Source organism: Nicotiana sylvestris, chromosome 2, assembly GCF_000393655.2.
Source record: "Nicotiana sylvestris chromosome 2, ASM39365v2, whole genome shotgun sequence".
NCBI classification, from domain to species: domain Eukaryota; kingdom Viridiplantae; phylum Streptophyta; class Magnoliopsida; order Solanales; family Solanaceae; genus Nicotiana; species Nicotiana sylvestris.
The window spans coordinates 50,625,609-50,640,706 of NC_091058.1; the positions used below are offsets into that span (position 1 = coordinate 50,625,609).

The window sequence follows — 15,098 nt, forward strand, 5'->3', positions numbered from 1 at the left end:
GAACTTCTCTATCCATGTTGCGAATGCATTATAATCAAAATTTAGAAAAATGCAGAGCGCCAAATTATAGGTAAATAACTTAAAGTGAAAACAAAAAGAAAGATTATAAAGCCAACTTATAATAATCTGTTTGGTCAAGCTTCCTTCTGGCCAAATTCTTTCCAGCAAGCGAGCACCCGGGTATACTGAAGACAAAGCATTTAGCCAAAAATAATTTTTTTCAAAACAAAAGCGTAAAAAAAATAACTTCTCCCCCAAAGCATTCAGAAACAGGAGAGTATCTACGCTAAATTTAGAAACAGGATAGTCTCTCTAGGAGGGAGCTACACAAACTTAGAGGGAAAGAATGATTTTCACCTGATTAGAATCCTAAAATGCAACAACTACGACATTCCTGATAATTGATTCTACTTCCCATAACATTTCTATATTCTCTAGCTACCCTGCCAAGGGGGATAAACTCGAGAGGCCAATGAAAATTACTGTCTCAAAGCAGCAATTTGCATTATATCCATTTCAAGAAATTTGTAAAGTAAGGTAATTAGATAAAAACCTTTGCATGTAAGAAACATCTAAAACCTTCATATTATCAACAAAAAGGAATCCATAAAATTTGGATGGTTCATACAGTGCTTGCTATGTACAAGAATCCAAGTTATGCAGGCCTCAGTACCACGAGCAACCAGCTTGTATGGGGTATTTCCGTCGAGCTTTCTTCGATCACTCAACCACGATATCCCCCCAACTCAATGAGTAATTATCCCATTTTAGTATTGTCAGTCCCTCATCTCTAGCTGAAGATCACCAATCAATCACGATGATCATATCGGGCTCGCCTTCGAGACCTGCATCCACAATGCTCAGAATACATTGCTACAAGTGCGTCTAAATAAAGTAAGATAATGAAAATCAAGAAATGAATGGAAGGACCTCCAGTGCAGAAAGTTGAATTCTTTATTTACTTTGCACTCTAGTTTCACATACTCTCTTTGGGGCTTGGTGTTTGGTGTAAAGGGAGGTAAAAAATAATGATGTTGTACAAGTTCTTATCACTTTCAAGTTTCAACTGCTAAAGCTGCATTCCTGGCAAGTTAGTAGACCTTAAAAAATATTAAAGGAAAGCTCAAAGTGATTTGCACCCATAACTTCATTATATACAGCCGACCTCCAAGTGCAACGATACCACAATTGTGGAAAGGGAAATTAAAATATTTGCTGTTTCAACTTTTTCCATTTCATATGGTCAGTGATAGTCTTCATAGAACAATACACATGTTCAAAAATTTTGCTGCTCAAGGTCATCATGCACATGACTCTAGACCAAAAACGAGATGTCCAGGCAAGAGTTAAAAGAAGGCATATCACCTGATTCTGCGCACTTGCAGCAGCTGTCCATCGCTGAGGCTGTACTGTCACTGAACTATCACTGATAAAAGCTATTGTCCTCGACTCCTGTTGCCAAGTGACAAGTGGAGGTGGTAGTTCTCTCATCACCCATAGCACAAACACTGAAGGTACAGAAGAACCTGGAAAATATTTGGTCAGGTAAATAAGTATTAGGAAGTTCTCCCCCTTAGTGAATGAAACTCTAATTGGTAAGAAACAACAGCATTGTGAGATTAGACTCCTTCCCCCCTTACATAAAAGCTGCTTGTATTCTTGGTTGAAGAAAGTAATGGCAGTCTCCATAATGTAAACAAAACAATGAAGGTAGGTGTAAATTTTTTAAACTAAAGGGTAGGTACTATGATATTGCTAAACTAGGAGGGTGATACGCAATATCTTGATGCACCCTTGCTATGTCCCCTCTGTCAAGTCAAGTCAAGTCATTTTCTAGAAACATTTGATGTGTCCGAATGCAGTACATTTTTTTTATAACCGTGGTGTCCAGGCCAACTTGCACGCACCTCGCCTAATTCCACGGGATACCTGCCACCTCTCACCAGTCATATGTATCAGGTAACTTTGCCCCGTGTCCACCAAGGCTTGGACAGAAATGAAAAAATAACCTAGTATTTTCGGTCTCCGCTGGGTTTAAACCGGTTTAAACCTGAGACCTCATGGTTCTCCACCCACTTCATATTGACCACTAGGCCACACCATTGGGTGCGAGTGTCCGAATGCAGTACTCGTGTGAAAGTACTTATCTTATAGCTCATAGTTTTTGTTTGAGTGCATCCATAGAGATGTCTCGTGACCACTCATGCTTTTACCAAACTCATACACACTTATAGTTACTCATATAATATCATCAGCAGTGCCAACTGATTGTTAAATTGATTTTTTCCACCATGTTTAGATCAAGCTTTCATTATCTATCAACTTCAGTTAGTAGATCTTAGGTATAATTGTTAACAGCAACTAGCAGGCGGAGAGCAGAAATTTTCATTATAAGATTAGCAGAAATCCATTATACTGGTTGAGATGTCAATGTTATTCTCTAGAATCATCAACCTAAAAATTTGATTAATTTGGATATTAAGTCCAGAATTTCAAATCAAGCTGTAGCTTCAAATAAGGATTAATAAGAGTACCTATAAAATAATACAAAATCATGAGAAGAGATGTACAAACACCATTTATCTTCTGTCCATGCCAGTGAAAAAGAAGCTGCAAGATAAAGTATTATCTTTTAGAAACTTACGCATCCAAAACAAAAGAAAATCTCATGAGACCGACAGAAGACATACAGGTATATCTGTGAATATGGCGACAGAGGCACTTGAAGTGAAACATAGCACAGAAACAACTGCCAAGCCTGCTACCTTCATTTCAAAGAATATAGCAAAAACATCAAACATCAGAAGGAAATAATCTATCAGAATATGTGTCATGAGCACTAAATTTCAACCAAAAACAAAAATAGAAACAGTGCACTTTATTCAAGCTATCAGTTCTTAAAACTAGAGCTATAAAAGATCTCAATACGACAAGACAGAGAAGTTTTTTGCAGTCTGCAAATCATGATTCTAATTGGCAGACAGAAAATGGTAGAGAAGCACCATCGAAAGATGAGTTAATACCTTCCACATTTCTGATGAAGCCCTTTCAGATCTCACTTTGCTCATTTTCAAGAACAGTACCAGTCCTGCATAGCAAATGGACTTACGGTTATGGTCAAAAGACAGTTTTAAATGGAAAACCTTCACACAAAATAGTTAGGTATACATAAGACCTAGTTTACAAGTTCAGCAGGTTCTTTTAGGACAACTGTTTCTTAAAATTCCAAACAGCTCGATGAGAGATAGCCGTTGGTTGGACAATCAACTGATCCAATCAGGAATTACTGATGATATATTTATCTTTCTTATGGTGAGACAGCACCATCTATTATCTTACTGCTTTAACTATTTCTGAACGTTAGTCACGACCGCTAGGTGGCTCCCCACATCCCACCTACTGCAAACACTCATACAGTATAACCCCAAGTACTGTACTCCAATATAAGATAAATATACTTTCTCACAAATAAGTGCCATCATCAACGGTTTGCAAATCTAGGTAAAAATAATGTCACACACTGTATGACTTCGTAAATCAGTTCTTATCGTTGACTAGCCTGACATCGGTCTTTTACATCAGCTGATTCCATGAAGGAATGGTGGATCAAGTCATTAGTTATTACACAAGTACTGAAGTGTCCATAAGCTTTCATGGTGAGAAAAGGATTTACGATGTATAGTTGCAATAAGTAAGATTCAGTTAGTGAAAATGGCAGGATAACAATTTTCTGTGACGTGTGAACATTAATGTGGAAGCTCGTCATAAATAATCCATAGTGTATGAGATACTGACCATAGCATGCCAATGCCAATCCCAGCAGAAGAACTGCTATTGCAAAGAGATCTACGTACACCTGGATGAAACTGCAGTTCATCAATTATCAAGAGGAAGGTAGGGAAAGGTGTCAGGCAAAGAAAAAAATACCATGAAACAGTGTAAATTGATAGTTTCTCCTACAATAATTTAAACACCAAAGAGCAATATTCTAAGCAAATCAATAATAGCATGCTAATCAGATTAAGAATAAAAAGCACTTTACAAGAACTACCCTATCCAGACATATAACAGCAACCTATCAAGGTAATTATTACAGACAAAAACTTTGCACAAAATTAGATCATGCCTCCTTACTTGCAGGAACACACTCTCTCTTTCAGTGAGATGCTCCACAGTAAATAATAAGCAACAATTTGGGTTCCAAGTTGAGGATACACATTCTGTATTATAAAATCTAATTGCAGCTAAAAATGAATACAGAAGGCAATACAGAGAACCAACAACTGCTAAATCAATTGGGTAAAAAGAATATGCTAGAACAACAATAAACAGATACAGGTAATTAAAGAGCCATAGTCCATACCCGAGCCACAACAGAAGAATCGATAGGATTCTTTCCCCTCCCAATCCATATTAGCACAGCAGCTAGCAACATTAACAGAAAAACTAACAAAGTAACCTGGTCAAAAAGCAAGTACATGAATTAAGAACAGAAATGTGCAAAGACATAAAAATACGAGGAGTTTGAATATGTCATGTATGTAGAACATACATGCAGTGTCTAAAAAAGCAGGGGCACAGTGGAGAGGGCCTCTTAGGGTAGGGCTTTTGCCCCAATGTAGGCATATCACCCACGGAATTTTTAATTTTAATATTTTCAAAAGAAGTTATTAAAAATAATAATATGAAAAATATACTAAAATTGGATATAATTCATAAGCAAAAAAGGACAAAAATAATTAAGTACCAAGGGATAATAACACATGTTCATTTCAATATAGTTTACCACCAAATTCGAAGTTAGAGAACAAAAAACATAGTTTCTATAAGTTAAAATTATGTAAGTTATACTCAAATACTTAGAAGAAGATATTCTGAGTCGTACGAGGCGGATAATGCAAAACATAAAAGGGCTAGCCTCACTTATTTGGCTATCCGCAAGAGACTTTTCGCCACATGGCTGTCCCATTACGTTTAGAGCCTGTGAAGCGAGTTGCTAGGTAAGTCACGACTTTGCCTCTTAAACATTATATGCGTGTACTTTATTAGCTTTACCAGAACCACAACTTTTTGGCGGCTTCCCACATTGACCGCACGAAAAGAGCAGCATCTTCGGCGACTATCAGCATTTGATTTTGGCTTATTCTTCTCCAACAAGGCTTCTCGAGGACTATACCCATCATCTTCATCTTCTTCATCATTTGACTGATGACAAAGATCAACCCTGAATTCATTTGCAGAGAAGGCATTACAAATCATTCTATATAATTAATTTCTACATGAAGATTGAGTTCATGTCTTGGACCAAGCCTTAAACCAAAATTACAAAAGGAAAGATATAATTACGGCTATCGGTGGCAAAAATCATTTTACTGTATCGGCTTGACTAATATGAAGCATAACCAGATTCTTGACCTAATCTTCAACCAAACTAGAACAATTCATGTTGAACTTAAAGGAGCAATAGATTTCTGTCATGCCAACACCAGAATAACTACAAATGGAGTGATATAGAGCTATCGGCTTCGTTTAGAAAGTTGAATAATAACTTTAAGTAGAATAGGCGGAGGAGCTACTTGGGCAATAACTTGTGGCACTAAACAATATCCAAAAAAGGCTTAATACACAATTTGACACTTGTACTTGCACAGTCTTCAAATGCAGGCCTCCTAACTCCACAGGTTTTCAAATAGACACCTAAAGAGTCAAGTGTTTTAAATGCCTTTAACCATTGATCAAGCTTATGTGGTGTTGATTTGACCAAGTTGGACAAAGTGGGTGGAATACACACATATAAGGAGAGTGAATGTTGCGATATTGATTTAGTAAAGGCAAAATCGGGGGGTGATGAAGACTTGTGAAACAAAATTTCCCCACCCCCCTATTCTTTCGCCCTCCCAACTTTATCTTCATTCTTACTTTTCCCCTCCCTCTCTCTCTCCCCCTTTCTCTTGTTCTTTTTTTCCCTTCCATGAGCTTGAGGTTTTCATTTTCTTTTTGGTGAATCTGTTGCACTTGGGTTGCTTTAGGACTTTTAGGGAGAAAATTTCAGAGACTTTTCTGGAGTTAAGGCAGAAGGGTTGTTTGACTTTCTCTTTAGGTATTTTTACCATGAAACCAATTTACAGAAATGTAGAGCAACTCGTTTAGAATTGGGTTTTGAGGAAAATGATTTTGTGATGGGTTAAGGCCTAAGGGAGAAAGCAATTTGGCATTGCTCTGGTTAAAGGGCAGCCCGCTGCACTAAGCTCCCGCTATGCGCGGGATCCGGGGAAGGGCCGGACCACAAGGCTCTATTGTACGCAGTCTTACCCTGCATTTCTGCAAGAGGCTATTTTCACGGCTCGAACCCGTGACCTCCTGGTCACATGGCAGCAACTTTACCAGTTGGCATTGCTCTGGTTGAGAATTGCATTTTGTGGAAAACTTTGAGAGCTTCGATAGTAAACCTTTCTTATCTAGTTTCAGCTGATCCTTCAGCGCTTTGTGGGGAACAATTATGGAGGAAAAATTGAGAGAGAGTTTAAAACCTCAACAACTGCGAACCAAGTTCTAAACCTGCGCCACTGGCCCAAGGGATTTCTTGGTTATCAAAAAGAGAGAGAGAGAGATACGTGACAACTTTGTTGATTTTAGACCGGAAGGATCTATATGACTAGCTCATGTAACTGCTATTCACCGAAAGAAGATCATGATTTGGTCAACCACTTTCTAAAGTTCGATAACAGTGTCTTTATGAATTGCTGATTTTGGCAGCTCACTAATAAAAGATATCACTTCTCTGCCCTAGATTATTTTCGGGAAAGAGAGAGACTGGAGAAAACATGGGAAGTTCACGATACTGATTCCCTCATTAAATTAGTCTCTTTTCCTAAAATGTGAAACAAAGAAAAGAAAGCAAATATTTAGATTCACAAAGATAACTTTCACACATTCAAACACAGCAAACAGAAGGCGAACTTACCAGAATGAAAGGAGAAGAAGAAATGCAGCAAGGAAAAGAATTTTGGGGGAAGCTGCAAATATAGCTGTGTATTAGTCCTAATTACAAAAGCATCAGCTGAAAAGAACATGGTGGGTTTGCACATACCCATAACAACAAAACCACAGAAGTGCGACCAGCAAAGCCAATCCTTACAAGCGGCAACAAGTGACAACACAAAATAAAGGAAATAACCTGCAAGAGAATAAAGTCAATGATCCATTCATACTAGTTACTAAACTCTTATAGATTACTTGCCTGAGATGAACTTTTTTCATCATTATGAAATGCACAGGAAGCCAAAAAAAAAAAGCCGAAAAAAAATAAAGGTAAGGCAAGGTAATAAACGAGATTATACCCACGTGCACAGGTGCTTCATCAAAATTTCATGTTCAAATTAACAATATTGTTCGTGTTTACCCTTCTTTCTACCAAACAAGAAGCTAGCTGAACTTTTATTTGCTGTATTAGCAAACTACCCAAAAGAATGCACTTCCTCAAGCACTATAGCTAATACGTTATACAAAGAGAGAAACAAAAGGAGAAGAGCTCTCGTACAAATGGTTAGTGATAATATGCAAGAGGACTCTAATTATAGGAGTTTTGAGCTTCATGATATAGAGAGTTTCCAACTTATTGGCATTATAGTTATTATGACATAGCATTAAACTATACCCTATTCACAATAGAATATTTCCAATGATTCTCTTCACTTTAACACATCCTCTCAAACTCAAGGAGGAAAAATAACTTGAGCTTGTTTATTTCGGAAACAAGATATGCTACAAAATCACTTTAAGATATTTTCCGGTGTCACCGGAGAAGTGAACAATCACAGAAAAGAAAAGTGGTGCTGAAACCCTTTTCTCCGAGCCAATAATAGCACAAAGAAGGAATTTTAAAAGAAGTGTTTTTTTTAATGAAGTCTCGGAGAAGGAATTCACGTTGTGCTGTCAATGTCTTGGAGGTTTTTCGAACCACACCTCTTGATGGAGAAAAAGATGAGCTTTTCTGTAGTGCCCACGAAGATCAATTCTCCATCAAGAGTTGTGGTGCAAAAAATCTCCAAGACATTGTCAGAACAACTTGAATTGGCAAATTAACAGTAACCAAAAACAGCAATAATGCTCAAAGGAGGACTCAGTACCAAACTATATTATCATGAACGGAGAAGAAAAACAGAGACAAGGAGACTTGTTGAAACAGTAACCAAAGTTCAAGTTCACAGGAGGAACCTAATACAGTGTCATTGACAAGGAAGACGATGAGAAGAGTGAAGACTTTTCAAGAATAATGACAAAAAGTTCAATATTTAGAGGAGAGATTTAATACCTAGTTTCCAATACGATGAAAGAGAGGAAAGAGACCTTTCCAGAATGTGCTATAATTTTCAATATCTAGCCTCTGTTATCATGAGAGGAAGGAGCGATAGGATTTTTTTGAACATCCACTGAATTTAAGAGTGGTACTGCTAGAACTGTCGCTAGAAAGGGATACGAACAGTAAACTCATGAAACGAAGGAAAAGCCTTTACCAGACAGGTGGCATAAGGCTCGCCTGGAGTTAGAAGACACTTAAATCACTGAAAATAAGAGTGGTGTAGCTAGAACAGTCCAACTCACAAAGATAAGAGGTATAATTTTCTAACTGTTCATGCCTGAATTAATCTCAATGCCTACTTTTGTTAAAAGCTCTGCTGGCACGAACTTAAACCCCAACTCTTAGATGTAGTGCAAGCCAGCTGGCCAGGCACTTTGCCTCGCTGAGACAATACTTCAACGTAAGCACTAAAGTGTTAGGGGCGTGCTTTATTGTCTATGGGATCTATCTTGTTCAGGTGCGCAATAAAAATTAAATAAAAATAGGAAATAATATATTATTTTGTTAAGAAAAACATTACAAATGAATTGCTACTGTAAAGAATAGAAATTACTACAAAATTAAGAACAGGCGAACTAGTCGCTAAACTTGAATAGAAACTTAAAAAAGCAATTTGCATCTGAATTAAAAAACTAACATGATCTTTGAACTTGATTTACATCATATATTTCATCTATTAGTAGCTCTTTCAACTCATTTTGTCTATGTTAACATTGTTTGTTTATGGTTATTTTGATAAACAAACACAGGAAGCACTCAGCAAAAACAATCCGTGGATAAACCAATAGATATAGAGAAACTAAGATGCTTACCCAAATTTGAAGATCCAATCATCAAGTGAAATACCTGCAATTGCATAGTAAACTCTAGTAAGCATGATCTATAATTAGCACATTAGTGAAATAAGAAACCGCGCTGATTGTAGTATAGAATTTTATTAAGGCTAACCAGTACAAAAGGAAGAAGAATCGTAGAATCTACTTGTAATGTTGACTTCATAGCCGTTAACTTTAAGGGATTAAGGGCTACGGCAATAAATTTCCAATTTCTAATATGAGTATATCCTCCAAGAGATGTAGTGCTACCTCTGAGCTGATGATGTCTTTTATTTCGCTATTACAGAGAGCTAGTTTACTTAGTAATTGTCAAGTGTGGTCTATCACCCTGACTGCCACAGAGCTCAATATCACACTCGTAAAACCTCCATCGTCCTTGGGATCATCTATAGACTGAGCTTGCACCAAGAACTGCGACGCCCATAATCTTAAACACCAAAGTGTTATAACTCGAGCACACGACAAATACCATGATGTCTAAGTGACTAGGCTAGATTTAATATCCTAAAGTTAGGATTTTGTATTTGGCAGAGGGATGAGAGAGCAAAAGAGATATACTGAGAGAGTACAACTGGATCCCATCGAAAAAGCAGGAGATTCAATTCACCTGCTATGGTGCTAAAATTTAGAAAACCTACATGATCATCAGTAATTTGGCAATGCTTATTCAAAAGAAACTTCTAGGCAATAGTTATCAAGTTGTGGAAATGAAAGGAAAGGGTTTACATGACTATAATAATGGTGAAAAAGAATGAACTTTTAGACCAGAACTGTAAAGGCATTTCGAGTTTAATTTAGCTTGTGAAGACCACCGTTAAGTCACCTGAACCTTAAATGCTAGCACACAAGTGTTGAACATTACTAGATGTTTTAGGCATGAGTATCCAGTCGAATATCATCAACATGAGTTCTTGGACGCATATTAGCATCTTGTAACAGGCTTTATCGCGTTAGCATATTCGCTATTCATAATTGAAAGTTGGAACTAAATAAAGAAGTGTCATTGAAAAATCGGTTTTTTCCACATTCTGGACTAATTGCTTGGACCTCGGGAAGTTGCTTTAATTTTCTAGCAGGACAGATAGAATATTCTCACCCATCTCAGATACTAATAAAATCAGAAAGAGAATTGAGGATGAAATGCTTACTTTCTGACGAGTCCAGCCAATGTGTGTATTCCGGGAGTGAATTCTCATTAACTGGAACAATACATAAGCAAATTGAGTTGAGAAAAAATGTGTTAACACAATCTATTAAGCAAGAAATAATCAGTAGCGCAGAGCAGATGTAAACTGTCATTAACAGTACATGAACACGCTACTCTGATAGCGAAACACCAACATTATACAACTACAATAGGCACAAGCAGCAACCTCTAAAAAAAAAACCAACCTCTTAGTTTGCAGCGACCAGATGGCAGTAAGTTGTGGAATTTATCATAATCCAAGTATACCAACCAAGGTTAGAATTAAGATTCTAGATTAATCATTAATGTTTTTTCTTTTTCAGTTAAGTCCAAAAAAAAATTAACAAACACCAAGTTGGTGTCAAAAAGTACTCTGCTTGAGTCATCCATAGTCTTTACAAAGGTTCCAGATTATAGTTGAATGCTGAATAGTAGTCGGCAACATCAAAATCTCTCACAATCCCCCACAGCCTCCCTGGTTCTCAATTCTAGCAACTAGTCAAACTAGGCAATCACCTATTCACTTAAACACAATAATGTGATATATAAGGTAGGGGTAAAGATTAACAACTTTGCTATTAAGACATGATCTATTTTGGCCATTATGCTAAAAAAATTCCTCTCTGATATTGCCGCCTTTGCAGAAAGTTGCTACTATCTGTTTTGTACTCCAGTGTGTATTTCCGTGAAGTTGTTAATGTAGCATGTCCATTTGACTATCTTGGCATTAATGCTTATATTTAGATTCAGAACATGGTGTATAAGTATTAGCTGATTACTATGGAGTTCTCTTTGGCAGTTCTTTTTTTCTCCAATAAGGTGTTCTCTTTGGCTGTTCTTGTATTGATCATCAAGGTCTTCATCAAGATAAAAATATTTGAATAAAGTTACTGAAACAAAACCCTAGTATGAAAGGTCAAGGTTCACTCACTTATCCAAAAAAAGGTCAAGTTTCAATCTAAGGTGAAAATGCCAGGTCCTTGGTCCAAGAGATTCACCCTAGCTTCTCTTGAACATGTGACACAGTGGTAACTATACAGATGACAAGAGGCCACCAGATTCACTATTGCAGCTTATTCTACATTCTTCGTTATTCTTTCTGTAATCTCGTTGCAACAGTTAAATCTCCATTCATTATTGAGCAGAATGACGAGAAAGGCAAGTAAGTAAATGCCCTTTCCAAACTTTTTGCTTGACATGTAAGAGCATTAATCAGGAAAAATCAAAATATTACCAAAAGAGAAGGTTAAAATGGTCCTTCCTTTTATGGGTATCAAAGATATAATATCTCCTAATTCTGGTTTCGCCCGCAATATCATCCTAAGGAACTTAACATTAACTTTGCTCTTAAACGTGTTCCAATTATATATATTAGATCAGTTAAAGAAACATATCAATCACACGACTCCATGATAATCATCATTTCTGAACATTTTTTTTTATATAAGATAAATTGTATTAATCAAAAGGGAGAAAAACTCCAATATACAAGAAGTATACCAAAAAGTAGAGAATTTACATGAGAACATGATTCTCTACAAAAGACGCCCAATCTTCTGAACATTGTTATAACTAAATGGGTGGAAAACAACATGCACACGGGTCAGGCACATACCATTCATGTACTCTATACAAGTCTATTTCTACCAAAACATCTTATACATGTATTCCAACTATCAGATGCTACAATGCTTTCACCACTAAAAACCTTCACACAACTAAGCAAAAGTTAAAGAAGGTTGTTGAAACTTTACACTCTGTTTGATCGACGTAAAAAGGGAATGATAGACAAGAAAGATAAGTACCACTCTCTTCCTTTAGTTAGAAAATCAAAGAATCCTTCCAATTTTTTTTTTCATTTTTTCCAGCAAGCCAAAGTGGGACAAATAACCAAGTGACTCTAAATGATTTCCATCTTGAACCGACCAAGATACATGAGGAGAAAGACAAACACATGTACTTGCTAACAAAACCGATCTGGCCTCTCTTGGACTAATTATAGAGTAAGTTTGGTGGGAAGCGATCATCGGGTAACAAACTCTTAGATAGAACATATCCTTATTTCGTGAAACTATACTTTGTCCGATGTAGCAGATATCTTCCCTAGCTAGATTTATCACTTGGAATAGTACGAATAGGGGAAAGAACATGTATTTCTCATCACCAAATGATTAACCAAAACCATTATCCACCATGATCTTGGGATATGAAGTGGGACATGTCGGTTTATCTTCAAAAAGGCCGTGCCTAAAGGAGGAGGTAAGGAGTAATTTGGAGATTCAGTCCAAGCCAGCATTAGCAACAACATGGATTAGGAAAAAAATCCGTGCACTGAGTTATATTTTTACCATTTTAGCTTGCACAAGTGTCCACTATTAAATGTCTGCCAAAACTACCAACTTTATGTTTTAACTTTTACTGAAGACAGAAAACAAAAGGATCACAAAATTCTGTTAAGATTACAGAATATCTCAAAAGGAAAAGCAAGGTATTCTCCTGTTTTAAACAAGAGATATTAGCTTTATAAAATTGGCTACTTTTCAAAAAGCTTTCAGCTATACTTCACAATGATGTTCTGCACAGTGCACACTCAAGCAACATAGAAGAGGTTTACATGTATCTCAATCCAAATTTTTGGCTAATCTTTGATTAAGATTTCGTCGTCTTCAAATTGAATTAGTATTCCACGATCTCCTTGATTCTCCGAGAATCATTTAACAAAATAACTTCAGATATTTATTCCATTTTCAATCAAATGTTATGAATGTGTGGTACTACTATGGTATTTGATAAGCATTAGCAAAAAAAAACATGACATGGTTGAATCCAATATCTGCTCCAAGCACAATCCCAATATTGTCCATATTCAAGGACATAAAAAATCACGTTTACCTGAAGAAATGCCGAGTGGTCATAAGAATACCAAAGATTCAAAATTTTCAAATCTAGTTAGTTCTTATATGGCATGCAACTACTGCACCAACCGTATTCACCAAATACAGTAAACAATTTTGAATCCAAATGGTATGGAGAAGATACTAATTTTCTGAGTTAATGCAATCCCGATTAGGAACCGTATTGGCCATAAATAGCATCATTACTGGTGAAGTCACTCCAAACGGTGAAAAACACTTTCAACAACTCTCCGAATGCTGCTTCAAGCACTATATGACGAAACCTATCATAATTTGGCTAATGCAAAAAAGTTCAATCCTACTCGAGCCAGCAAAGAGGAACAACAATTAGTAAAAATCATTACGTAGGTAGTATATGGCAGTTTGAAAAATGAGCGTCTCTACTTCAGAGAATCCATATCCAGGCCAAGAAAACATCCGGTCTCTTTGAACACTAAAGGTTAGCAACGTTAAATTACTCAAATTTCAGCATAACTTTTCAAAGACTAATCCCCTTCTGTCTACTATTACAATAAATAAAATAAAAAGCACCACAAATGGCAGAGGAACTGTCTCAAGAAAATGGGTCCGCACAAACCCACGATAAAATTTAGGGAAAGAGTACAATCTTTTAACCCCATTGTGACAATTGAGCTGACATTCCTTAAAATTCAAGCATTATAAACCGAATTGACCACACAGAATACTAGACGCTAACAAGCCGCGTCAAGAGTATTAGGTAAAAAAGACTCAATTTTTCAATCCAATAGCACAAACCTAGCCAAAACAGCATCCTTCCAAACTCCATCTCAAATAAGATTGATATTCAAAATCTGTTAAAACCCTTCAAAAATCCCAGAAACCACAACCCAGAATCCCAATTGAGATACATTCATAACATAGCACATTAAAAACACTCTCCTTTCAGAATTCCAAGAAAAGAACAACCAACACAGCAATTGAAAGATAAAGACAGAAGCTTTAACACAAACCCACATATATATAACCCTCTAGAACAAAGATAAAAGAAAGAGTTACCTGAGCAAAAGCAAGAAGAGCAATAACGGCATCGACAGAAGCAAGAGCCACATTCACTCCCGTTAAAGCCTTAGGATAACAACTCCCTTCTCTCAACTCAAACATGTTCTTCTCCTCACTCCTCTTCTTTACAAAACCATCCACCACTGCCAAAACTCTCTCAGCCCCTCTTTCCCCTTTTCTTTTATATAGAGAAAAAAATGTAGACACACAAAATGATGATAAGCTTATATATGTATGTTGTACACACATACAAAAACTCGTGAAGAACTTTTTTAAAAAAATGGTATGGTATAGTATCGAAAACGATATTCTCCCCTTTGCTTTTTCTTTATTCGCAGCCTCGATGGTATCTTTTCTTTCAATTTTTGGTGCAGATCTGCCCCTGGATTCTTACCCTCCAACACTCGCTTTATACCCTCTCTCTCTCCTCTCTCTTTCTCTTTCTCTCTCTCTGTAGAAAAGAAAAGCAAGACAAGAGTTGAGTTGGCCCTTTGGGGACCGAGTACGAGTTTGTATCTTTGTCTTGATGCCACGCGGGTGGCTTTCAAGAATTCTTGAAATCAAAGTAAATAATTTGTAGTAATTTTTCTAAGTTGGGAGGTTTTCGGATCCTCATAGTAAATTATGGTAAAAATAGCATGTTATAGCCGGTCATTAAAAAAATAGTCAGTGTTTACGAAGTTAATGAAAAATAGCAACTGTTTTGCTGCAACAGAGATCGGTCCAGCATAATATACTGAAGTTCGGTGCACCTGTGTATGAACTCCAGCATATTATGT

The 15,098-nt window shown here is 36.7% G+C and overlaps 1 protein-coding gene across 1 annotated transcript; it reads right to left on the bottom strand.

The window, feature by feature from the left end:
• Positions 1-560: 560 nt before the first annotated feature.
• Positions 561-14,806, bottom strand: LOC104221599 (tobamovirus multiplication protein 1). The gene is made up of 13 exons (XM_009772674.2): positions 14,317-14,806; positions 10,347-10,397; positions 9,175-9,208; positions 7,091-7,177; positions 6,965-7,016; positions 5,056-5,224; positions 4,364-4,459; positions 3,796-3,856; positions 3,024-3,088; positions 2,691-2,765; positions 2,535-2,610; positions 1,366-1,526; positions 561-845 (listed from the first exon to the last, which is right to left on the bottom strand). The coding sequence occupies exons 1-13, from the start codon at positions 14,566-14,568 to the stop codon at positions 822-824; spliced, it is 1,203 nt and encodes a 400-aa protein (XP_009770976.1). The 5' UTR covers positions 14,569-14,806; the 3' UTR covers positions 561-821.
• Between the last annotated feature and the right edge of the window lie 292 nt (positions 14,807-15,098).

Excerpts from the sequence above, each read along its gene's own strand:
- LOC104221599 (XM_009772674.2), bottom strand. The coding sequence starts at position 14,568 with ATGTGTGTACAACATACATATATAAGCTTATCATCATTTTGTGTGTCT. Across the intron at positions 9,209-10,346 it reads TTGGCTGGACTCGTCAGAAA|GTATTTCACTTGATGATTGG; the intron begins GTAAGCATTTCA and ends ATGCAATTGCAG. Across the intron at positions 7,178-9,174 it reads GATTGGATCTTCAAATTTGG|GTTATTTCCTTTATTTTGTG; the intron begins GTAAGCATCTTA and ends ATTCTCTTGCAG.